Source organism: Triticum urartu, chromosome 4A, assembly GCF_056163025.1.
Source record: "Triticum urartu cultivar PI428250 chromosome 4A, HENAU_Tu73, whole genome shotgun sequence".
Lineage (NCBI taxonomy): Eukaryota > Viridiplantae > Streptophyta > Magnoliopsida > Poales > Poaceae > Triticum > Triticum urartu.
Window position 1 is genome coordinate 595176565 of NC_141876.1, and position 26575 is coordinate 595203139.

Sequence of the window (26575 nt, forward strand, 5' to 3'; positions counted from 1 at the left end):
GGACACAAGGGCAAAAATGTCAAAGAAACGGCTGGTTAGCGGTCAAACAACCTTGACTGGACGGTAACGGCTCGGAGGGGCATTTCTATAAGACCACATGACGGCAGAGGGGCAAATTTGAGCAGACTTCAAAATTAGGGACAAATCTGAGTAGGTGGTTCGAGTTAGGGACAGAAATGCAAATGGCCCTTTTTTTATTTATAGCATAGTATTCAACATTGTAGATGAGTTCGTCGTATGATTCTTTCGAAGAAGAATTTGACATGGAAGAGGAGGAGGATCTTGCAATGATCCTAGCTATGCATATTAATAAAAAACCGAAGCACGGTGGTTCGGTTATGGGTTGGAAAAAAATTTGGAGGGATAGGATCGATGCCCACAACAGATTGATCAAGCATTATTTTGCGGAGAATCCCACATTACCCGAGTCATATTTTCATCGCCGGTTTAGGATGAGCACCGAGTTGTTCAGGCACATTGCAGAGAAACTAGCGAGCCATGACCGCTTTTTTCAGCAGAGGAGGAATGCCGCCGGAGAGCTCGGGCTTAGCACCTTTCAGAAGGTGACATCCGCTTTGCGTATGTTGGCATACGGTATACCGGCTGATCTAGTTGATGATCACTTGGCTATGGGTGAGAGCCAAGCCATCATGTGTGTCAAGCGCTTCGCAGTCGGAATTGTGCAAGTGTTTGGTGAGGAGTATTTGAGATCTCCCAACGCTGAAGACGTCGCAAGGCTTTTGGCGATGAACAAAGCTCGCGGCTTTCCTGGCATGCTTGACTCAATAGATTGCATGCATTGGAGTTGGAAGAATTGTCCAAAAGCATGGCATGGGCAATTCCACGGCCAAAAAAAGGGTTCCACTATAATCCTTGAAGCGGTGGCCGATCAAGAGACTTGGATTTGGCATGCATTCTTTGGAATGCCTGGATCTTTGAATGACATCAATGTTGTCAACCGGTCACCACTGATGAGTAAGATTGCAAATGGGGAGTTGCCACCGGTGCAGTTTGTAGCAAATGGCCGTACATACAACTATGGCTATTATCTAGCGTATGGCATCTATCCAAAGCGGCAAACCTTTGTCAAGCCGTTGAAAAAGCCAGAAGGTAAGAAAAATCTTGATTTCCACAATGCTCAGGTGGCGGCTAGAAAAGATGTGGAGAGAGCTTTTGGGATTTTGCAAGCTCAATTTGCTATTGTGAGAGGACCGGCTAGATTTTGGGATCAGAAGATGCTTTGGTACATAATGCACGCTTGTGTGATCATGCACAACATGATCATCAAGAATGAGCGTGGCCAAGATGTAGACTACTCTCAGTATGAGCTCTTGGGACATCCAGTGCGAGTGCGACGGAGGGCTGAAAGGGTGACCCGTTTTGTTGCCTCCTATCATGGCATTCGACGTCCTGCAGCGCATAATGATCTTCAGAAGGATCTCATTAAGGAGTGGTGGGCATGAAATGGACGACAAAGAGCATCATGATTTGTGCGTTCGTTATTGTATTGTTGAACTATTTGTTGTGTTTAATTGCATTATTTGTTGTATTGAACGATAAACTGTTTGTTTGAGTTGTAATAAACGAAATTGAACTATTTATTTTTATTTGTTTTTGATTTTGTTTTCGAATGCATATGTTGTTTGTGCGCGTCGCGCGCGCTGCATTTTTGTGCGTTGCTGGAGCGGCGCGCGCGCTGCATTTTAGCGCGGCTGCTGGAGCCAGCGCCGCGCGCCGCGCCAAATCAGGCGATGCGCGCGCGGCATATGTGTTTTTTACGTGCGGCGTGACCGGCGCCTGTTGGAGATGCTCTGATGAACTCCTCGATATTGCCGGTCGTGATTGTAACTCTGGATAGTTTTGAGTAACACAAGTATTATTCTGTAAAAAGAAAATGCATTGAAAAGATAAAAGTATATTCTTTTATGGGTAAATTTTAAAGTCAAATGTACGTTATTCACCACACGGAGGGAGTATGTGTGACGTGGAGTATTTGTTGTAGGGAGTTGATATTAGGGTTGTCAATCATCGCCTACAAAAACAAATTTTAGTGTTCATCCGTTGAGAATACTTGTTTCAGACTTTCAGTGATTCAGGCGTCGAGGTGGGGTGTCATCTGGGAAAGAGAACCCAGCGCCATCCCTCTCCCCTCCTCCTCGAGCCCGCCATGCGCACGAGACCAGGTCCATGCCCGCAGCCGAGCCGGCGGAGAGCGCGGGCGATGAGCGGAGGGGCACTTTTCGCCGACGGCAGGGAGCCGCCGCCCGGCCGGACCATCCCAGATCCGGCCGCCGCCGATTTGGGGGGAGGCGGCGCGGTGAGGCCCGAACAAGGTGACACTTTCTTCCCCACACAGTTGCCGCAATGTTCCTTTCGAATCGAACCCCTCCGCCGGAATCGAATCCGGGTGGCTAATTTGATGGTTTGAATGTCGGAGTTGGAGTCTATTTGGTTCTAAGATAAGAATCCTTCCCCGAATCCAGTCCGGCCGGAAACCTGCTTGTTCACTTCCGGTCGGTTCTTGGCGGCTCCGATTGCTACTTTACTCCGACTACGACACAGCCATGATCAATCGACGCAGTTATATACTGCAGGTAGGTAGTCCAGTCAGGAGGCAGAGAAAAGCAGAGGGACAGGCATCGTCTCGCTCTCGCCGCCGAGCAACGACAAGGTTTCGAGCGATTCTTTTCGGCGTCCGTCATGGCCCTCCGGCTCGCCCAATCCAAGGTCTTCTACTCTACTTCTTCCTTTCCCCGGTGTGACCCTGTTTCTGAATCTGCAGCTGCGAGCGACTGTCTGTCGACGTTTTAGACTCTAGTTTACGGGTTGCCATTTCAGGGCCATGTCGGCTCCCGTAGCTGCTGAATTCAACGTTTGCTTTGCTGAATGCTGCTTAACCCTCGTTGGTTTTTGTGTCACAGGCTGCAATGCATCTGGCAAGGCGTGGACTGGCGCGTGTGATTTGCAACGCGCCGGCTTCTCTCAGGGCAAATGCAGCTACCGGCGCAGGTACCTCTCCGTCGCTCGCACGCTGTTCGGTTTATTGTGCCCACTATCCTGTTCTTGATCATACAAACATCTCATTGTAATCTATATATGACTTGTTGGTACTTGATTATTATGTGTACCATGGAGGAACTACTAGTTAAATCTCCTTTCTGTAAACTGATCAACTCTGTGGGTGCTTACTAATCCAGGTAGCATTGTTCGTCGCCTGTACTCTGGTGCCGCTTCTCGTCTCAGAGACCTCAACAGAATGGGCCTGCACTCTGGTGCCGCTTCTCGTCTCAGAGACCTGAACAGAAGGGGCCTGTACTCTGGTGCCGCTTCTCGTCTCAGAGACCTCAACAGAATGGGCCTGCACTCTGGTGCCGCTTCTCGTCTCAGAGACCTGAACAGAAGGGGCCTGCACTCTGGCGCCGCTTCTCGTCTCACACACCTGAACAGAAGGGGCCTGCACTCTGGCGCCGCTTCTCGTCTCACAGACCTCAACAGCAGTGATCTAGAAAGAGTTATATACAACTTCGAAAGCCAGCCTTCGATGCATTCCAAACCTTCAGCTCTCTCAGAGTATGTAAAGGCCCTCGTCAGCCTCGAGATGAAAACTCAAGGTAGGTGGCCTCAGTTTCTCCTTAACCCGCGCGTACGATTCACCAATTTGATATGCAATCTGTTTACAACTTGTTTCTGCTAACTGATTTGGCAGGGGTGGAGGGCAGCCAGCTCCTGTCGAAGGATGGTGCTCTGGGCACAGCTACTGCACCGCTCCACATGGTTACAATGGAGAAGGGCAAGATATGGAAACTGCTCTGGCCCACCTTCGGGACCATCGCTGCTGCCGGCCTAGCTACTGGCCTTGCGACCTATGGCGGCAAGGCTCTTGGTGACAAGGTGTCTGAGAAGGTAATTGAGGCTGCTGATCAGGGCCTTGTAGTCTTTGCCGGCAAGATTCCGGCTGAGCTCTTGGGCGAAACGGAAGACGAGTACGGTGGTGTCGAAGAAGCTGCAGGTAGTACGTTCAGTGGTCAGAAAACAAAAGTTGGTAATTTTGGCAGTTTGAAAGAGGTAACCTCGACCACCACGAAATTCCGTGATGTAAAGGGGGCTGACGAAGCCAAAGCTGACCTCGAGGACATTGCTCACTACCTACGAGATCCCAAGGTGAGTGTGACTGTGACACTGCCATTATCAACCTTCTTCATGCAGCTCAGCGATCGTTTCTTTCCTCGTGTGGTTAATTAACCCAGTTTCACATGCTTGCTTTGCAGCGTTTCACGCGCCTTGGTGCCAAGCTTCCAAAGGGCGTTCTGCTTTCTGGTCCACCAGGCACAGGGAAGACCATGTTGGCGAGGGCGCTGGCCGGGGAAACTGGCGTCCCGTTCTTCGCGTGCAGCGGCAGCGACTTCGAGGACAAGTATATCGGTGTTGCCTCTAAAAGAGTGAGGGAGCTCTTCAGTGAAGCAAAGAAGCGCTCCCCTTGCATAATATTCATCGATGAAATCGATGCCATTGCTGGTCCTAGAAATACAGAAGATCCAATGTGGATGAGGCATACCCTGAACCAGCTGCTTTCTGAGATGGATGGCTTCAAGCAGAATGACGGGGTCATCGTGATCGCCGCGACCAACTTCAAGGAGTCGCTAGATAAAGCCCTCGTCAGGCCTGGGCGTTTTGACCGTCATGTCCACGTTCCTCTTCCAGATGTCGAGGGCCGACGCCAGATCCTTGAGTCTTATATCTCAAAGGTGACATACTCCCTCTGTCCCCAAAAATATTTGCAATCTATTATAACGTAAGACTTAACTTTAACCTTTTCGATCTGTGTATTTTTCCATTGCATGCAGGTGAAAGCCAAGGGTGTGGATGTGTTGACAATCGCTACAGGGACACCTGGGCTCTCGGGTGCAGACCTTGCAAACATGGTGAATGAGGCCGCCCTCACCGCTGCCAAGGACGGGGCGAAAGCTGTTACGATGCATCACCTAGAGTATGCCAAGGACAGGATCATGATGGGCAGCGAGCGCAAGTCGGCGGTGATACCTGATCATGCCAGGAAGATGACCGCCTACCATGAGGGAGGGCACGCTCTTGTTGCTATCTTCACTGACGGTGCTGACGCTGTCGAGAAGGCTACCATTGTTCCCAGGGGGGATGCTCTTGGCATGGTGATGCAGCTGCCGGGGGAAGACGCCGAGTTTGAACTCTCAAGGAAGAAGATGCTGGCGACTCTAGATGTCCTGATGGGCGGGCGGGTGGCCGAGGAGCTTATAGCCGGAGAAGGCGGGGTCACCACTGGCCCCTCATCTGATCTAAGCGGAGCGACTGACATGGTCACGAAGTATGGCATGGGCAAGCGGGTGGGCTTCGTTACCTACAGCAATGGCGGTGATGCTAGCGGTGGCAAGGCGACGAACATGAGCGGGCGGATGTCAGAACTGGTTGACGAGGAGGTGAAAGAATTACTGGACAATGCTTACAAGAACGCCAAAGCGGTTCTCACGGATCGTAGGAAGGAGCTTGATGCGCTAGCCAACGCCCTCCTGAAGGATGAGACTCTCACTGGTGACCAGATCAAGAAACTAGTAACAGGAGGTGGAAGTAAATGGTTTTGACAATAGTCCTTTGACAGCGAAGAGATTGAACAGACAGTTTGGTCATGTCTCTTCTTTTTGGTTCATTATTATAGCTGCATACACACAAGTGTAAAGAAGATGTACGAGCAGAATTTAATTGATCTTTCCTAGAATACTCTGAATTTTGTTTCTCAGGTCATAGACGTGTAATCCAACTTTTGCATATTATGTTCTGAATAAGTAAATACTTGTGCTTTGGAACTTAAACATGAACTGAATAGGGTTTCTGTGACTGAGCACAAGAAGGATGTGTATAAATGCAATTTTCACAGCCCTGGCTATTGTTCTGCTTTAAACGAGCTTATTAATTGCAGTCACATCAACTAAGTAATGTTTGAGAATGTTGATTCAAATAATGTTCGCAAGCCTTTGCCAAACCTATCGAAAACTATCAGAAAACCACACATAACCCATCGTGCGAACTGTTCATGTATTCAGCTGATTTGTCAAAACAGTTTAGGAAATATTATGCATTTATCAAGCTGTAACTCATCAAATTACAAAAGCCACATAATTCGCCGAGTGAGCTGTTAAAATTGTACTCCCTCCGTAAACTAATATAAAAGCGTTTAGATTACTACTTTAGTGATCTAAACGCTCTTGTATTAGTTTACATAGGGAGTAATTTATTTAGATGTCCGGTTTACTTTTTCTAACTCAATTTTTGGACAGATATTTAAAACTGCCCAAAGAAATTAGAAACCAACTACAGGAAAACACACAATATAAGGAAGCTGGAGAGATTTCATGACATTTCTTTCTCAAATCTGAAAAGAGTGTGGTGTTTTGTATCTTATATCTATAAAACTCCTGCTTTTGGAACTCAAGCATGTACCCCAAGATTCTGTAACCCGCTCTAAAACAAATACCCATGCCTTTTCCAATCGAATATGGTTTAATGTTACTGATCACAAGGATATATAATGTTATTTCGTAGTCTCCTAGCTAAATAAATTATTTCCTAGCTGCAAAACCTACATAAAGAGAGAGGACGCAACTGGTGCCACTGTCAGAAACGAGGAGACTAGGTATAGACCCGGAGAGGAGACGTTTAGATGTGTATAGTCCTTTTTCGATACATCCCTATTGTATAAGGGGTTTCTTGCACTTTACCTCACATGTATATGTAATGGCCTTTGGCCCTCAATGAATACTAGTTGCTCATTATCCAACATGGTATCAGATGTTAGGTTAGCCTCGCTCCCGCACAATGCAACTCCGTGCGTGCTTCCTTGTCCCCGTCGCGGTTGCTAGCCTCCGTCCCTGGCCTCCGTTCGTCCTCGTTCTCGTCCGATCCGCAGCCCCCGCTGCCTGAATTTCTCAGCCGGCTGCTCTCTCTCCTCGTCCCCGTCTCAGTTTCCTCCTCCGTTCCTTCCCCGTACGGACGCCGCCGTCGCCCCGTTTCGGCTGTCGCCGCCGTCACGGTTGGCCGCCGCCACCGCCCAGATCGGCCCTCGCCGCCGCCCCGGTTGGCCGCAGGCCCTCGCCACCACCCCATCCAGGTTGGCCGCCACCGCTGCCCAGGTCGGCCCTCACCGCCGTCCCGGTCGGCCCTCGCCACCACCCCGTCCGGACGCCCGCGCCCCTCCGGATGCGCCTGGTCGGCCCTGCCTCCCGCCTCGCCCGGTCGCCGGCGCCCCTCCGGATCCGCCTGTGTCAGCCCGGCCTACTGCCTCGCTGCCTGGTCGTTCGCTCTGCCTCGAGCGTTTCCCTGCTCGATCCAGATCTAGCAAGGAGTTTGTTGACCAAAAAAAAGAAAGAAGAAGAAGAAGAGAGGCTTCCTCATGTCTTCTTCGGGTTATGTCGCTGTCCCGCGGTGCTCGGTGATATTTGATGGCACCAAGTATGTTGAGTTTGTGGGCTTCATGCGCATCCGTATGCGCAGACTTCTTTTGTGGGGTGTTCTCTCTGGCGAGGTCCCCTGTCCGCCATGTCATGTTGCTCCCGTGGCTCCTACCCCGCTGTCAGTGTCAAAACCGGCGGATCTCGGGTAGGGGGTCCCGAACTATGCGTCTAGGCGGATGGTAACAGGAGGCAGGGGACACAATGTTTTACCCAGGTTCAGGCCCTCTTGATGGAGGTAAAACCCTACGTCCTGCTTGATTAATATTGATGATATGGGTAGTACAAGAGTAGATCTACCACGAGATCAGAGAGGCTAAACCCTAGAAGCTAGCCTATGGTATTATTGTTCTGTCCTACGGACTAAAACCCTCCGGTTTATGTAGACACCGGAGAGGGCTAGGGTTACACAGATTCGGTTACAATGGTAGGAGATCTACATATCTGTATCGCCAAGCTTGCCTTCCACGCCAAGGAAAGTCCCTTCCGGACACGGGACAAAGCCTTCAATCTTGTATCTTCATAGTCCAGGAGTCCGGCCGAAGGTATAGTCCGGCTATCCGGACACCCCCTAATCCAGGACTCCCTCACCCACCAGTACCGCCGGTTCTTGCTGCTAGTGCTTCCCAGACTGATCAGGATTCAGCCAAGGCTCTCGATGATGCCGCGGTTGATGCTTATGATCAGCAGATGTTAGCTTATTCCGATGCTCTTTCTGCCTACCAAGATGATCTGTCTGCTTACATTTAGTGGTGCAATGATGATGCTTGTGCTGCTGTTGTTCTTACTGCGAGTGTCCTCCCTCAGTTTGCTTCGGAGTTCATGGGCCTCAGCACTGTTGCAGAGATGTGGTCTTATCTCTGTCAACGCTATCAGCCCTCTGGTGATGCTCTCTACTTATCTGTGGTGCGTCAGGAGCATGCTCTTCAGCAGGGTGACTCTTCTGTTGATGAGTTCTACACACAAACGTCTGCCATCTGGCGCCAGCTTGAGTCTCTTCGGTCGGTTGTTTGTGGGGCTTGTTGCTGCTGCCAGACTATGCGGTCCATCCTCGAGTTTCAGCGTGTCCATGAGTTCTTATCTCGTCTTCTCTCCGAGTTTGAGCCTCGACGTGCTCACCTGCTTGCTCCTGGTCGTGTTCCTATCTCGGAGGTCCTTGCTGAGCTTTGTGCTGAGGAGACCTGCCTTCGTTCTATTGGGTTGCTTGTTGTTCCTTCAGTGTTGGCTGCTCCAGCTCCTGTGCCGTCTGCTCGTCTCACTGCTCCACCGCTTCTGCCCACACCTTCAGGGGGTGGGTCGCCCTCCTTATGTTGAGAACGGTCGGTCGCGCCCGTGACACCTTTTGTGACTACTGCTCCAGGCCAGGTCACCCAGAGTCTGATTGTCGCCAGAAGTAGCGAAACCAGAGGCGCTCCTCTTCCAGTGGGACTCCTGCGTCTTCCTCGAATCCTTCACTCACTGACCAGGACATTGTGCGGCTCAAGCGCCTTCTAGCTTCCTCTGGTTCTTCATCGACGGGTTCTGTTGCTGCTGTGACTGCTTGCACCTCTTCATCACCACCAGCATCTACACCGTCAGGTACATCTTCGTGGGTTCTGGACTCTGGAGCTTCCTTTCACATGTCTTCTGATTCTTCAGCGCTGTCTTCTCTTCGCCCTCTTGATTCTCCTGTTAATGTCCTTACTGCCGATGGCACATCTCTTCCTGTTGCTAGTCGTGGCATTCTTTCTACACTGTCCTTTTCTGTTCCTATTGTTTCAAATGTTCCCTGCCTTACCATGAATCTTTTTTCTGCTGCCCAGCTTACTGATTTTGGTTGTCGTGTCATTCTTGATACCGACTCTTGCTCCATTCAGGATCATCGCACCAAGGCTTTGGTTGGTGCTGGCCCCCGGCGCCGTGAGTCAGAGGGCCTTTGGGAGGTTGACTGGCTTTGTGTTCCTTCCGCTGCCACCACTTCTGCCAGCTCTCGTGCTCTTGCTGCCTCTTCGTCTGTGTCCTTCCAGCAGTGGCATCATCGCCTTGGTCACCTCTGTGGCTCTCGCTTGTCATCCTTAGTGCGTCAGGGCTTCTTAGGGTCTGTATTTGGAGATGTTTCTTTACATTGTAATGGTTGTAGACTTGGCAAACAGACCCAATTACCTTATCCTTCCAGTGAGTCGGTCTCTCAGCGTCCTTTTGACTTAGTTGATTCTGATGTCTGGGGTCCTGCTCCCTTTGATTTGAAAGGTGGTCATCGCTACTATGTTTTGTTTATTGATGATTTCTCTCGCTACACTTGGCTCTACTTCATGAAATCTCGTAGTGAGGTTCTCTCTATATACAAATGTTTTGCTGCCATGGTTCAGACCCAGTTTTCCATGCCCATTCGAACTTTTCATGTTGACTCTGCTGGAGAGTATATCTCCCAGTTGTTGCATGGTTTTCTCGCGGAACAGGGTACTCTTGCTCAGTTCTCATGTCCTAGTGCTCATGCTCAGAATGGCATTGTTGAACGCAAGCATCGTCATCTGCTTGAGATGGCTCGTGCGCTGATGATTGCCGCTTCCCTTCCACCCCACTTTTGGCCTAAGGCTGTTTCTACATCCACCTATCTCATCAACATTATGCCATCGACTACTCTGTAGGGTGGTATTCCTATGGAGTGTCTCACTGGTCGTTCTCCTGATTACTCAACTCTTCATATGTTTGGATGTGTGTGCTATGTCTTTCTTGCCCCGCGAGAACGCACCAAACTGACGGCTCAATCGGTTGAGTGTGTTTTCCTTGGCTACAGTAATGAGCACAAGGGCTATCGTTGTAGGGATTCTGTTGGTCATCGCTTACTCATCTCACGTGATGTGACTTTTGACGAGTCTCGTTCTTACTACCCACATCCTTCTTCCTCGAGCTTCTATGTGGATGGTATCTCCTTTCTTCTTCTTCCCGATACACCCTTCTATGTGCCTCGTTGCTACCTCTTGAGCACTGCGTTGGTTTTCCCTTGAAGAGGAAAGGGTGATGCAGCAAAGTAGCATAAGTATTTCCCTCAGTTTTGAGAACCAAGGTATCAATCCAGTAGGAGGCCACGCGCGAGTCCCTCGCACCTACACAAACAAATAAAATCCTCGCAACCAACGCAATAAAGGGGCTGTCAATCCCTTCACGGTGACTTACGAAAGTGAGATCTGATAGATATGATAAGATGATATTTTTTGTATTTTTATGATAAAGATGCAAAGTAAAGAGAGCAAAATAAACGGAAAAGGAAATAGCTTGTTGAAGGAAGATTAATATGATGGAAAATAGACCCGGGGGCCATAGGTTTCACTAGTGGCTTCTCTCGAGAGCATAAGTATTACGGTGGGTAAACAAATTACTGTTGAGCAATTGACAGAATTGAGCATAGTTATGAGAATATCTAGGTATGATCATGTATATAGGCATCACGTCCGAGACAAGTAGACCGACTCCTGCCTGCATCTAATACTATTACTCCACACATCGACCGCTATCCAGCATGCATCTAGAGTATTAAGTTCAAAAGAACAGAGTAACGCTTTAAGCAAGATGACACGATGTAGAGGGATAAACTCATGCAATATGATATAAACCCCATCTTGTTATCCTCGATGGCAACAATACAATACGTGCCTTGCTGCACCTACTGTCACTGGGAAAGGACACCGCAAGATTAAACCCAAAGCTAAGCACTTCTCCCATTGCAAGAAAGATCAATCTAGTAGGCCAAACCAAACTCATAGTTCTAAGAGACTCACAAAGATAACCAATCATACATAAAAGAATTCAGAGAAGATTCAAATATTGTTCATAGATAAACTTGATCATAAACCCACAATTCATCGGTCTCAACAAACACACCGCAAAAGAATATTACATCGAATAGATCTCCACAAGAGAGGGGGAGAACTTTGTGTTGAGATCCAAAAAGAGAGAAGAAACCATCTAGCTAATAACTACGGACCCGATGGTCTGAAGTAAACTACTCACACTTCATCGGAGAGGCTATGGTGTTGATGTAGAAGCCCTCCGTGATCGATGCCTCCTCCGGCGGAGCTCTGGAAAAGGCCCCAAGATGGGATCTCACGGGTACAGAAAGTTATGGCGGTGGAATTAGGGTTTTGGCTCCATATCTGGTAGTTTGGGTGTACGTAGGTATATATAGGAGGAAGAAGTATGTCGGTGGAGCAACGTGGGCTCCACGAGGGCGGAGGGCGCGCCTGGGGGGGGAGGGGGGTAGGCGCGCCCCTACCTCGTGCCCTCCTGGTTGCTTTCTTGATGTAGGGTCCAAGTCCTCTGGATCATGTTCGTTCCGAAAATCATGTTCCCGAAGGTTTCATTCCGTTTGGACTCCGTTTGATATTCTTTTTCTGCGAAACTCTGAAATAGGCAAAAAACAGCAATTCTGGGCTGGGCCTCTGGTTAATAGGTTAGTCCCAAAAATAATATAGAAGTGTATAATAAAGCCCAATAATGTCCACAACAGGATATAATATAGCATGGAACAATAAAAAATTATAGATACGTTGGAGATGTATCAAGCATCCCCAAGCTTAATTCCTGCTCGTCCTCGAGTAGGTAAATGATAAAAACAGAATTTTTGATGTGGAATGCTACTTGGCAAAATTTCAATGTAATACTCTAAATTGTGGTGTGAATATTCAGATCCGAAATATTCAAGACAAAAGTTCAATATTGACATAGAAATAATAATACTTCAAGCATACCAACTAAGCGATTATGTCTCTTCAAAATAACATGGCCAAAGAAAGTTATCCCTACAAAATCATATAGTCTGGCTATGCTCCATCTTCACCACACAAAGTATTTAAATCATGCACAACCCCGATGACAAGCGAAGCAATTGTTTCATAATTTTGGTGTTCTCAAACTTTTTCAATCTTCACGCAATACATGAGCGTGAGCCATGAACATAGCACTATATGTGGAATAGAATGGTGGTTGTGGAGAAGACAAAAAGGGAGAAGATAGTCTCACATCAACTAGGCGTATCAACGGGCTATGGAGATGCCCATTAATAGATATCAATGTGAGTTTGTAGGGATTGTCATGCAACGGATGCACTAGAGCTATAAGTATATGAAAGCTCAACAAAAAGAACTAAGTGGGTGTGCATCCAACTCGCTTGCTCATGAAGACCTAGGGCATTTTGAGGAAGCCCATCATTGGAATATACAAGCCAAGTTCTATAATGAAAAATTCCCACTAGTATATGAAAGTGATAACATAAGAGACTCTCTATCATGAAGATCATGGTGCTACTTTGAAGCACAAGTGTGGTAAAAGGATAGTAGCATTGTCCCTTCTCTCTTTCTCTCTCATTTTTTTAATTTGGGCCTTTTCTCCTTTTTTATGGCCTCTTTTTTCAGTCTGGAGTCTCATCCCGACTTGTGGGGGAATCATAGTCTCCATCATCCTTTCCTCACTTGGGACAATGCTCTAAAAATGATGATCATCACACTTTCATTTACTTACAACTCAACAATTACAACTCAATACTTAGAATAAAATATGACTCTATGTGAATGCCTTCGACGGTGTATCAGGATGTGCAATGGTGCATGAGTGACATGTATGAAAGAATTATGAACGGTGGCTTTGCCACAAATACAATGTCAACTACATGATCATGCAAAGCAATATGACAATGATGGTGCGTGTCATAGTAAACGGAACGGTGGAAAGTTGCATGGCAATATATCTTGGAATGGCTATGGAAATGCCATGATAGGTAGGTATGGTGGCTGTTTTGAGGAAGGTATATGGTGGGTGTATGATACCGGCGAAAGGTGCACGGTATTGGAGAGGCTAGCAATGGTGGAAGGGCGAGAGTGCGTATAATCCATGGACTCAACATTAGTCATAAAGAACTCACATACTTATTGCAAAAATCTATTAGTTATTGAAGCAAAGTACTACATGCTTGCTCCTAGGGGGATAGATTGGTAGGAAAAGACCATCGCTCGTCCCCGACCGCCACTCATAAGGAAGACAATCAATAAATAAATCATGCTTCGACTTCATCACATAAGGTTCACCATACATGCATGCTACAGGAATCACAAACTTCAACACAAGTATTTCTCAAATTCACAACTACTCAACTAGCACGACTCTAATATCACCATCTCCATATCTCAAAACAATTATCAAGTATCCAACTTCTCATAGTATTCAACACACTCATAAGAAAACTTTTTTACTAATCTTGAATGCCTAACATAATTAAAACAAATTACCACACTGTTTTGTAGGACTCTCAAAATAATCTAAGTGAAGCATGAGAGAACAATAGTTTCTATAAAACAAATCCACCACTGTGCCCTAAAAGATATACGTGAAGCACTAGAGCAAAAACTATATAACTCAAAAGATATAAGTGAAGCACATAGGGTATTCTAACAATTTCCGAATCATGCGTGTCTCTCTCAAAAGGTGTGTACAGCAAGGATGATTATGTAAAACTAACAAATAAATACTCAAATAATACAAGACGCTCCAAGCAAAACACATATCATGTGGTAAATAAAAATATAGCTCCAAGTAAAGTTACCGATGGAAGTAGACGAAAGAGGGGATGCCTTCCGGGGCATCCCCAAGCTTGGGCTTTTAGGTGTCCTTAGATTATCTTGGGGTGCCATGGGCATCCCCAAGCTTAGTCTCTTGCCACTCTTTGTTCCATAATCCATCAAATATTTACCCAAAACTTGAAAACTTCACAACACAAAACTCAAAATAGAAAATCTCGTCAGCTCCGTTAGCGAAAGAAAACAAAACACCACTTCAAGGTACTGTAATGAACTCATTCTTTATTTATATTGGTGTTAAACCTACCGTATTCCAAATTCTCTATGGTTTATAAAATCTTTTACTAGCCATAGATTCATCAAAATAAGCAAACAACACACGAAAAACAGAATCTGTCAAAAACAGAACAGTCTGTAGTAATCTGTAGCTAACGCAAGTTTTGGAACCCCAAAAATTCTAAAATAAATTGCTGGACGTGAGGAATTTATCTATTAATCATATGCAAAAATAATTAACTAAATATCACTTTCCAAAAAAAATGGCAGTAGTTCTCGTGAGCGCTAAAGTTTCTGCTTTTTACAGCAAGATTAAAAAGACTTTCCCCAAGTCTTCCCAACGGTTCTACTTGGCATAAACACTAATTAAACACAAAAAACACAACCAAAACAGAGGCTAGATAAATTATTTATTACTAAACAGGAACAAAAAGCAAGGAATAAAAATAAAATTGGGTTGCCTCCCAACAAGCGCTATCGTTTAACGCCCCTAGCTAGGCATAAAAGCAAGGATAGATCTAGGTATTGCCATCTTTGGTAGGCAATCCATAAGTGGCTCTCATAATAGATACATATGGTAATTTAATTTTATTTCTAGGGAAGTGTTCCATGCCTTTACTTAACGGAAATTGGAATCTAATATTCCCTTCCTTCATATCAATAATTGCACCAATCATTCTAAGGAAAGGTCTGCCAAGAATAATAGGACATGAAGGATTGCAATCTATGTCAAGAACAATAAAATCTACGGGTACATAATTCCTATTTGCAACAATAAGAATATCATTAATTCTTCCCATAGGTTTCTTAATAGTTGAATCCGCAAGGTGCAAGTTTAAAGAGCAATCATCAAAATCACGGAAACCTAGCAAATCACACAAAGTCTTTGGAATCGTGGAAACACTAGCACCCAAATCACACAAAGCATAGCATTCATGATCTTTAATTTTTATTTTAATAGTAGGTTCCCACTCATCATAAAGTTTTCTAGGGATAGAAACTTCCAACTCAAGTTTTTCTTCATAAGATTGCATCAAAGCATCAATGATATGTTTGGTAAAGGCTTTATTTTGACTATAAGCATGAGGAGAATTTAGCACGGCTTGCAACAAGGAAATACAATCTATTAAAGAGCAATTATCATATTTAAATTCCTTGAGATCCAAAATAGTGGGTTCATTGATATTTAAAGTTTTGACTTCTTCAATCCCACTTTTAACAATTTTAGCATCAAGATTTAAAGACTCCGAATTTTTGGAACGTCTTCTAGGTAAAGGTGGATCATATTCAGTCCCATCATTATCATGATTCATATTGCAAAACAAAGATTTAATAGGGGACACATCAATAACTTTTAGATCTTCATCTTTATTATCATGGAAACTAGAAGAACACGCTTTTATAAAGCAATCTTTCTTAGCACGCATCCTAGCGGTTCTTTCTTTGCACTCATCAATGGAAATTCTCATGGCTTTGAGAGACTCATTGATATCATGCTTAGGTGGAATAGATCTAAGTTTCAAAGAATCAATATCAAGAGAAATTCTTTCAACGTTCCTAGCCAACTCACCAATCTTAAGCAATTTTTCTTCAATCAAAGCATTGAAATTCTTTTGCAAAGTAATAAATTCTTTAAAGTTAGATTCAAAATCAGAGGGTATCTTATTAAAATTTCCATAAGAATAGCATACGGCCTAGGATTAAAGTTTCCTCTATACGCGTTGTTACCAAAATTATTCCTACCAACAAAATTCACATCCATAGATTCATTATTATTCTCAATTAAAGTAGACAAAGGCATATCATTAGGATCAGAAGAAACACTTTTATTAGCAAATAATTTCATAAGTTCATCCATCTTTCCACTCAAAACATTAATTTCTTCTATCGCATGCACTTTCTTATTAGTAGATCTTTTAGTGTGCCATTGAGAATAATTAACCATAATATTATCTAGGAGTTTAGTAGCTTCTCCTAAAGTGATTTACATAAAAGTGCCTCCCGCGGCCGAATCTAAAAGATTTCTAGAAGCAAAATTCAATCCGGCATAATTTTTTTGTATAATCATCCATAAATTCAAACCATGTGTAGGGCAATTACGTATCATTAATTTCATCCTCTCCCAAGCTTGTGCAACATGTTCATGATCAAGTTGCTCAAAATTCATGATATCGTTTCTAAGGGAGATGATCTTAGCGCGAGGAAAATATTTAGAGATAAAAGCATCTTTGCACTTATTCCACGAATCAATACTATTTTTAGGCAAAGACGAAAACCAAGCTTTAGCACGATCTCTAAGCAAAAAAGGAAATAGCTTCAATTTAACAATATCATTGTCCATATCTTTCTTCTTTTGCATATCACACAAACCAACAAAGTTGTTTAGATGGGTAGCGGCATCTTCACTAGGAAGGCCGGAAAACGGATCTTTCATGACAAGATTCAGCAAAGCAGCATTAATTTCACAAGATTCATCATCGGTAAGAGGAGCAATCGGAGTGCTAATAAAATCATTGTTGTTGGTATTAGTAAAGTCACACAATTTGGTATTATATTGAGCCATCGGGACAAGCAAGCAATCCAACACACAAGCAAACAAGAGACGGACAAAAGGAGGCAAATAGAGAAAGAGAAGGAGGACGGAGAGAGAGAGGGCAAATAAAACGGCAAGGCTGAAGTGGGGGAGAGGAAAACGAGAGGCAAATGACAAATAATGTAATGCGGGAGATAAGGGTTTGTGATGGGTACTTGGTATGTTGACTTTTGCGTAGACAACCCGACAATGGCGCCAGAAATCCTTCTTGCTACCTCTTGAGCACTGCGTTGGTTTTCCCTTGAAGAGGAAAGCGTGATGCAGCCAAGTAGCGTAAGTATTTCCCTCAGTTTTGAGAACCAAGGTATCAATCCAGTAGGAGGCCACACGCGAGTACTACTAGGGAAAAGCCTATACACAGAATCTTACCAGCAGTGCGCTATAAAATCAGGCACTGCTGCTAAGTAGCAGTAGCGCGGGCTGTGGAAACTCGCTGCTGAAACAAGTTTATCAGTAGCGCGCGCACTCCAAGCGGCGCTACTGCTAAAATTCCCAAGCTGCCGCCGCGAGGCCAGTTATAGCAGCAGCGCATTAAAATAGATAGTGCTACTACTACGTAACGTAGCAGCAGCGCATTCAGGCAATAATCGCTACTGCTAAATTAACTACAGATCTCACTAGCCTCATCCACAGATCACACTCACACACACTCGATCACGGTCTCCTCCTCACCCCCCGCGCCGCCGGTCCTCCCCCGTCGCCCCTCCCCCATCGCCCCTCCCCCGATCTGCGCCGCTGTCGCCTCATCCTCCTCGCTGGACTCGGTACCGGCCTCCTCCTCCGTCCTCCCTCCACTCGCCGCTGGCCGCCCCTCCTCGCTCCGCCTTCCTCCTCGATCCGTCCTCCCTCCACTCGCCGCCGGCCGGCCCCTCCTCGCTCCGCCTTCCTCCTCCGTCCTACTATCTTCTCCCTCCTCGAGTCGCCCCTCCTTGTCCCTCCTCCCTGATACATTTTGATTTAGTAGGCTTTCATATGTAACATTTTGATTTAGTTGATTTAGTATGCTAGTGGATTTAGTATGCTAGTTGATTTAGTATGCTAGTTGATTTAGTTGATTTAGTTGATATGATTCAGTTGATTTAGTAGGCTAGTTGATTTAGTTGATTTAGAAAATTTTGATTTAGTTTATTTAATAGGCTAGTTGATTTAGTTGATTTAGTAGGCTAGTTGATTTAGAACATTTTGATTTAGTTGATTTAGTAAAATGGCGCCACCACCAGCACCACTATGTCGACTGTGCAAGTCAAGGTGCGCCAGCAGCCTTGCAACTGGCAAGCTGTTTGGCATCTACTTCCATCCGAGTTTTCGTCATGCGGCGGTAAGAAATTAGATGAAATGTAACAACTATTTTATTTTTAGTATTGGCATTACTGCATTGTGTCATTTTGCTTTTCTTACATAGATAGTCCCATGCAATGTGAGGTTGAAATTCAACAAGCTGGCATGAGACACTGTGACATTTGAGGCTCCTGGGGGGGGGCGTACACTATGGAGGTCGAGAAAGGAAGCAATATGTCACAGATTGGAGGAGATGGATGGGCCCGTTTCCTCGCTCGCATGCGTCTTACTGGTGGTGAGTTGATCAGATTCTCCTTCAGAGCAGAAAGACCCAAGCTGGTTGTCATTTATATCAACCTGGTGGAAGATGATGAAGATGACGAATATGATGAAGATAATGAGGACCCACTCAATGAAGATGATGAGAACCCACTTCATGAAGCCATCATAGCTCAAAGAATGAGGCTGAGCGAGGAGGAGGTGTGCAACCTATGGGACATAATCCTGCCTGACAAGTACCATGGTCGATCGGCATGAAATGGTATGTTATACGTATTGCATGTAGTAATTTGATGATATATATATATATATGCTTTATTGTTATACTTACAAATGCAAATTATCCGATTATATGCTTAGTGAATCCGATGATATGCTTATTGTAGAGTCCAATGATATGCTTTGTGGAATCTAGTCGATGATATACTTTAGTGTAGAGTCTGATCACATGTTAGGCTATTTATTAATTGATATGTTTTTCTTATTCAAAGATTGCCAAAGAACCTATCTGTGAGTTGTGGTATCGAGCCTGATGAAGAAGGCTCAGTTGGACTACGCCTTACCGCAAGGGGCTCCGTCACCACATGTACTTACCGCATGGGCACAGATGGTCGCACACACTTGAACTCAGTTGGGTGGAAGAGATTCCTCGTTGGCAAGAATCTTCGTGCTGGACAGGCCATCCTAATTACTATCAGGAACACCCACCGCCCAGGCTTGAGGATGATGATCGTCGTCGATATCATCTAGAACTACATATGTGTATGTGGCTATATCATCTAGAACTACATATGATGATCGTCGTCGATATCATGTAGAACTACATATGATGATCGTCGTCGATATCATCTAGAACTAAATATGATGATTGTCGTCGATGTCACCTTGTACTGCTTGAGGATGCATGTTGAGTATATATGAAATTGTTATCTAGTACTCCCTCGGTTCCAAATTACTCGTCGTGGTTTGAGTTCAAATTTGAACTAAAACCACGACGAGTAATTTCGAACCGAGAGAGTACTACCTAGTACCTATAATGCTTTATGAAATTGATATCTAGTAGTACCTAGTATCTGGAAATTGCAGTTTATCGAAGCCGGAATGGGGAAATGGTGAAAGATATAACAGTAGCGCTGGACCGGGAAATCGCTACAGCTAAGTAATAGCAGCGCGTTCCTGAAAAGCGTTGTTGCTATAGTCAATAGTGGTAGCGCGGGTACAGGCAGCGCTACTACTAAGAGTTAGCTGTAGCGCCTTATTGGTAGCGCGGGTACCCGCGCTGCTGATAGGCCTAAAACCCGCGCTGCTGCTAGCCTTTTCCCTAGTAGTGGAGCCCCTCGCACCTACACAAACAAATAAAATCCTCGCAACCAACGCAATAAAGCGGTTGTTAATCCCTTCACGGTCACTTACGAAAGTGAGATCTAATAGATATGATAAGATGATATTTTTGGTATTTTTATGATAAATATGCAAAGTAAAGAGAGCAAAATAAATGGAAAAGGAAATAGCTTGTTGACGGAAGATTAATATGATGGAAAATAGACCCCGGGGCCATAGGTTTCACTAGTGGATTCTCTCGAGAGCATAAGTATTACGGTGGGTAAACAAATTACTGTTGAGCAATTGACAGAATTGAGCATAATTATGAGAATATCTAGGTATGATCATGTATATAGGCATCACGTCCGAGACAAGTAGACTGACTCCTTCCTGCATCTACTACTATTACTCCACACATCGACCGCTATCCAGCATGTATCTAGAGTATTAAGTTCAAAAGAACCGAGTAACACTTTAAGCAAGATGACATGATGTAGAGGGATAAACTCATGCAATATGATATAAACCCCATCTTGTTATCCTCGATGGCAACAATGCAATACGTGCCTTGATGCCCCTACTGTCACTGGGAAAGGACACCGCAAGATTCAACCCAAAGCTAAGCACTTCTCCCATTGCAAGAAAGATCAATCTAGTAGGCCAAACCAAATTGATAATTCAAAGAGACTTGCAAAGATAACCAATCATACATAAAAGAATTCAGAGAAGATTCAAATATTTTTCATAGATAATCTTGATCATAAACCCACAATTCATCGGTCTCAACAAACACACCGCAAAAGAAGATTACATTGAATAGATCTCCACAAGAGAGGGGAGAACTTTGTATTGAGATCCAAAAATAGAGAAGAAGTCGTCTAGCTAATAACTATGGACCCGAAGGTCTGAAGTAAACTACTCACACTTCATCGGAGAGGCTATGGTGTTGATGTAGAAGCCCTCCGTGATCGATGCCTCCTCCGGCGAAGCTCCGGAAAAGGCCCCAAGATGGGATCTCACGGGTACAGAAAGTTACGGCGGTGGAATTAGGGTTTTGGCTCTGTATCTGGTAGTTTGGGGGTACGTAGGTATATACAGGAGGAAGAAGTACGTCGGTGGAGCAACATGGGCCCCACGAGGGTGGAGGGCGCGCTTGGGGGGGGGGGGTAGGCGCGCCCCCTACCTCGTGCCCTCCTGGTTGCTTTCTTGACGTAGGGTCGAAGTCCTCTGGATCATGTTCATTCCGAAAATTACGTTCCCAAAGGTTTCATTCCGTTTGGACTCTGTTTGATATTCTTTTTCTGCGAAACTCTGAAATAGGCAAAAAACAACAATTTTGGGCTGGGCCTCCGGTTAATAGGTTAGTCCCAAAAATAATATAAAAGTGTATAATAAAGCCCAATAATGTCCAAAACAGGATATAATATAGCATGGAACAATAAAAAATTATAGATATGTTGGGAGACGTATCACTCGTGTTTCACCTCTTGAACCGGCACCTCTCATTCCTTCTCCCTCACCACCGACCCCCTCTTCTCCATCCTCCTCCTCCACCTCTCCACCATCATCTCTAGCCCGCCGCCCTCTCTCACCGTTTCCTCTCCACTATACTCACCGCCCTCGTACTGAGGATGCTTCCTCTGATTCACCTGACGCGCCTTCCACTACCTCTGGTGCACCTCCGTTCACGCCTCCCCTGGTTCACAATCTTCGTGCTCGGCCTCGCCCCCTGCCTGATCGCTATTCTCCTGATCGGTATGGTCTCTATGTTATTGCTGAGCCCACTTCCTATCAGACTACCATGAGTCAGCCTGAATGGCTGCTTGCGATGGCCGAAGAGCTTGCTGGCCTTGAGCGCTCTGGCACATGGGATCTGGTTTCCCTCCCTTCCGATGTTCGTCCCATCACCTGCAAGTGGGTCTACAAGATTAAGACTCGCTCTGATGGTTCTCTTGAGCACTACAAAGCTCGTCTTGTGGCCCATGGTTTTCAGCAGGAGTAGGGACGCTATTATGATGAGACATTTGCTCCTGTGGCCCACATGACCACTGTCCGCACTCTCCTTGCTGTGGCTTTTGTTCGTCATTGGTATATCTCTCAACTTGATGTCCAGAACGCCTTTCTCAATGGTGAGTTGCGTGAGGAGGTTTATATACAGCCACCACCGGGGTACTATGCTCCTGATGGTATGGTCTGTCGACTTCGCCGCTCCCTCTATGGTCTTAAACAGGCCCCTCGCGCCTGGTTTGAGCGTTTCACCTCTATGGTGACTGCCTCTAGTTTCTTGCCCAGTGATCATGATCCTGCCATGTCTGTTCACATGTCTCCTCGTGGTCGGACTCTTGTCCTTCTCTATGTTGATGACATGATCATCACTGGTGACAACTCTGACTACATTGCCTTTGTTAAGGCTCGCCTTCGCGACCAGTTCCTCATGACTGATCTTGGTCCACTTCGCTATTTTCTTGGGATTGAGATCTCCTCGACCCCGGATGGATTCTACATCTCCCAAGAAAAATATATTCAGGATCTTCTTGCTCGCGCTGCTCTCGGTGATGAGCGCATAGTTGTGACTCCTATGGAGCTCAATGTTCAGCTTCGTGCCTCTGATGGTGACCCTCTTCCTAATCCCACTCGCTATCGTCACCTTGTTGGCAGCCTTGTCTATCTTGCTGTTACGCGTCCTGACATCTCCTGTCCTGTCCACATCCTGAGTTAGTTTGTTTCAGCCCCTACCTCTGTCCACTATAGTCACCTCCTCCGTGTTCTACGATATCTTCGTGGTACGATCTCTCAGCACCTTTTCTTTCCCCGCTCTAGCTCTCTTGAGCTCCAGTCCTACTCTGATGCTACCTGGGCTAGTGATCCCACTGATCGCCGCTCGCTGTCTGCTTACTATGTCTTTCTTGGTGGCCTCTTATTGCCTGGAAGACAAAGAAACAGATGATAACCCACAAGTATAGGGGGTCAATTGTAGCCTATTTCGATAAGTAAGAGTGTCGAACCCAAGGAGGAGCTAAAGGTAGAACAAATATTCTCTCAAGTTCTATCGACCACCGATACAACTCTATGCACGCTTGACGCTTTACCTAGAACAAGTATGAAACTATAAGTACTTTGTAGGTGTGATAGGATAGGTGTCGGTGTCAAAACCGGTGGATCTCGGGTAGGGGGTCCCGAACTGTGCGTCTAGGATCGATGGTAATAGGAGGGGGGGACACGGTGTTTACCCAGGTCCGGGCCCTCTCTATGGAGGTAATACCCTATGTCCTGCTTGATTGATCTTGATGAATATGAGTGTTACAAGAGTCGATCTACCATGAGATCGTAATGGCTAAACCCTAGAAGCCTAGCCTGTATGACTATGGTAATGAGTATATCCTTTTCGGACTAACCCCTCCGGTTTATATAGACACCGGGGAGGGAATCTAGGGTTACATAGAGTCGGTTACATAAGAAGGAATCTTCCTGGTCGGTCGCCAAGCTTGCCTTCCACGCCAAGGAGACTCCAATCCGGACATAGGTACAATATTCGGTCTTCATGTCTTCACAGCCCATCAGTCCGGCCCATGGATAACAGGTCGAATGCTCGAGGACCCCTTAGTCCAAGACTCCCCTAGTAGCCCCTGAACCTGGCTTCAATGACGAGGAGTCCGGCGCACAGATTGTCTTCGACATTGCAAGGCGGGTTCCCCCTTCCGAACTCCTAGTTGATCTTCAGATGTAATGATTGTATCCAGACTTGTATGCACAACCACAGAGGGCATAATATTTCATGAGTTCAACCCACCGACCACTTTTTGGTAATATGAAACTACGCCTGCCCGGCCACTACTTGCGAACTGTTTTAGCCGGCCCGTCACCCCACATCCCAAGACGTGGTCCTATCAGCGTGTCTTATCCAAGAGGAGATCGTGCCTCCCTTTTTAAGGCATTCCTGTCAACCCGAACGTGGGTAACCCAACTGTCGCTGGGGGACAACTCCTTGGAAACAAGCAAGTTTTTGAGGCCCAAGAGGAGACATTTGATATTTGCAGCCTTTATATGGGGGTACAGACCCGTCTTTTTCTTCCACGCTTGCCTCTTCCTCAACCCCTGCTACCCCGAGTTCCAACACCCGGGTTTCGTTCACCACCAGCCCCAATCATGTCCGGATCCAGCCGTCAAGGCCGGTGGGTAGCTTCTTCTGTTATGGAGGAAGACATTGCAAAGCTTCGGGTGGCGAGGTACCCGACCACTGAAATCCATCATCGGCTTCCTGCCGAGGGGCAGGTTATTCCCACCGCCAAATCCGGCGAGAGGGTCGTGTTCGTGTCCCACTTCCTCCGCGGGTTGGGGTTTGCACTTAACCCCTTCGTCTGAGGGCTCATGTTCTATTACGGGATAGACTTTCACGATTTGGCCCCGGACTCTATTCTTCTTATCTCGGCATTTATCGTGACGTGCAAAGCCCTCCTTCGAACTCCTACACACTTCGGCTTGTGGCTCAAGACCTTCGATGTGAAGCCGCAAGTGGTAGAGGGGGAGCAGGCCGAGTGCGGCGGCTCTATAGTGAGCAAGCTTGCCAGCGCCGTTTGGCTGAAGGGATCCTCCGCCAAATCTTCCGATCTGTGGTAGCAGGGGTGGTTCTATATCACTGAGCCCCGCAGCTCCAAGTGGGCAACTGCGCCCGCATTCCGATCCAGCCCCCCAACTCAGCTTGCATCATGGATTAACAAGGGGCTGGATTGAGGATCAACGAATGATGTGCGAACTCTGCAAAGTCGCATCCGAAGCCTCATTGAGAGGGACATCGACATAGCCAACGTCGTTCATGTAATGCTAGTTCATCGGACCCTGCCGTGCCAGCGACGGCCTCTCCGCCTATGTGAGTTCAATCCGGAAGGGCCGCGGACTCTTCAACACTTCTTTGGCACAACGCGCGAAGGGATGTGGAGATTATTCTTCGGGAAACGAAGGCAATGGCTGGACACCATCGAAGATGTCGGCCTAGACTGTAACCATCCGGACAACCCGGTAAGTACCTGTTTACCGAATACCTTATAATCAAATACCCAGTGGCGAGATACCAACAATATCATCCTTTTTCAGGGCAGGATAAAGAAGGTGGAATTGATTAGGTGTCCGGCTCCCCTTCCCGAAGACTCAGCTACTCCTGTGTTAACAAGGATGCTGGCCTCGGTGCCATAACAGGCAGCAGGGGAGGGCGAAAAGACCCAAGATGACCTTGGTTCCGGAGGTAAGTCGGACACTGAGTCCAGAGTAATTGACCTTTCCTCACCCAAATACGGAGGCGGAAAAGGACCCAGTATCCCTTCTCCAAGCAGGAGGAAAAGGGCCGCCTCTGAAGATTGGGAGGGGCGGTCTTCCAAGAAGGGCAAGATGCCACCGTCGACCGGCTTGGGTTCAGAAAGTGACGCCGTTGAGCAGCTCCAACAAGGGGACAAGTCCTCGGCCAAACTGTAAGAGAGTCTGGAGTACTTTGATAGCGTCCTGCTCCGTTATTGTTACCGAAGATACACATAACGCATTTATGTATTTTTATAGGTCGGCACAAAAATTTTCTGGGCGATCCTCTTCTTCGGGGAGTCTCCTCCCAGAGATGATGGAGAGCGAGATGCCTCCTCCGACATCCTCTCCCAATAAGGCGGATGACTCTAAAGTGTCATCGCGGAGGGTTCCTTTAGACCGGGGGACAAAAGAGGCAATATCCAAAGGTGGATCTCCGACCATTCGGGATTCCGGGGCTGATGATAACAAAGGCCCTGGACTGTCTGGTCCACAGCCGACAACGATTTTGAAGACGGGTGAGCAGATTCCTTCAAAGGATGATTGTGCTTTTGGAGCAGCTTTCGGAGACCTGGGGACTCCGGATATGTTGCGAGACATGTTACGGAAAGCATCCGTCTCGGGGGAACATCGTACCTTGATGGGTATGGTGATTGAAAAGATTTCGTCCACGAACAGCGGATTAAATGAGGCCTTCATGAGCCTACTGAAGGGCTTCGAGGTTTGTGACATAATGTTTTCAGCTATGTTTCATTTGCAAAGATGCGCCTGTGTATAGGTAGTAGCCCTTGATACTCGGGTTGGCTTCCGCTGTGAAGCAAAACGGAGGATCGAAAAGGATCATTTGAGAACTAACCTAGTCAACTTTGAACACAGGCTGCTTCCCCGTTGGCCGCTTCCCAGACTATGGAAATTGCCGATTTGTAGCGGAAGCTTGATGTGGCAGGGGATGATCTTGCTTTAATCAATATGCATCTTGATGAGTCGCAAGGTATGTATTCAGGGCAATCCTCATACATTTTTGTGGTATAAGCATGATGCTGAGATTTAGATGCTGGAATATGCATGGCTGCAGATGGTGCTGCTGCCGTTGAAGTTCTTCGAGTGGAGCTAGCCCGGGCCAAGGAGCAGGCCCATCGAAGTAAGGCTGCTGCCGAAAAGGCATCGGCTGAATTAAAAGCCAAACAAGCTGCACGGTGCCAAGATGAGGAGAATATATCCACTATGATGCTCGAACTGGAGAATGCTACCGGCCGCTGTGAATTTCTGGAGAAGGAGAGTAAAGCCTTAACGGCTGATCTGGACAAGGCCTTACAAGAGGCTAGGGCAGCGCGGTCGGAATCCAGAGCAGCCCATGAGGAGGTTCGATAGGCGAGGGAGATTGCGGCTGGAAAGCCCTTTCTGTTGCAAACTAGGTTTGGTGACCCGAACTATGCCTAGCTTAACCAAGTATGGAGTTCTCCAGATGAGTTCTTGGACTTGCCGAAGACTTCTGCTGATGCGGCGTAGTATTA

At 46.4% G+C, this 26575-nt stretch overlaps 1 protein-coding gene and 1 pseudogene across 1 annotated transcript; one reads left to right on the plus strand and one right to left on the minus strand.

The window, feature by feature from the left end:
• Nucleotides 1–2167: 2167 nt before the first annotated feature.
• On the plus strand, nucleotides 2168–5747 carry LOC125553097 (ATP-dependent zinc metalloprotease FTSH 5, mitochondrial-like). Its single transcript, XM_087521052.1, has 6 exons — nucleotides 2168–2333; nucleotides 2922–3038; nucleotides 3198–3611; nucleotides 3707–4161; nucleotides 4269–4745; nucleotides 4845–5747. The coding sequence occupies exons 1-6, from the start codon at nucleotides 2168–2170 to the stop codon at nucleotides 5610–5612; spliced, it is 2397 nt and encodes a 798-aa protein (XP_087377178.1). The 3' UTR covers nucleotides 5613–5747.
• Nucleotides 5748–21360: 15613 nt separating this feature from the next.
• LOC147976996 (uncharacterized) lies at nucleotides 21361–24020 on the minus strand (annotated as a pseudogene).
• Nucleotides 24021–26575: the final 2555 nt, after the last annotated feature.

What these genes read in the sequence shown, in the direction of transcription:
- LOC125553097 (XM_087521052.1), top strand. Translation starts at nt 2,168, where the DNA reads ATGCGCACGAGACCAGGTCCATGCCCGCAGCCGAGCCGGCGGAGAGCG. An exon ending in ACTACCTACGAGATCCCAAG is followed by an intron (nt 4,162 to 4,268) that starts GTGAGTGTGACT and finishes CTTGCTTTGCAG; the next exon opens with CGTTTCACGCGCCTTGGTGC. An exon ending in TTGAGTCTTATATCTCAAAG is followed by an intron (nt 4,746 to 4,844) that starts GTGACATACTCC and finishes CATTGCATGCAG; the next exon opens with GTGAAAGCCAAGGGTGTGGA.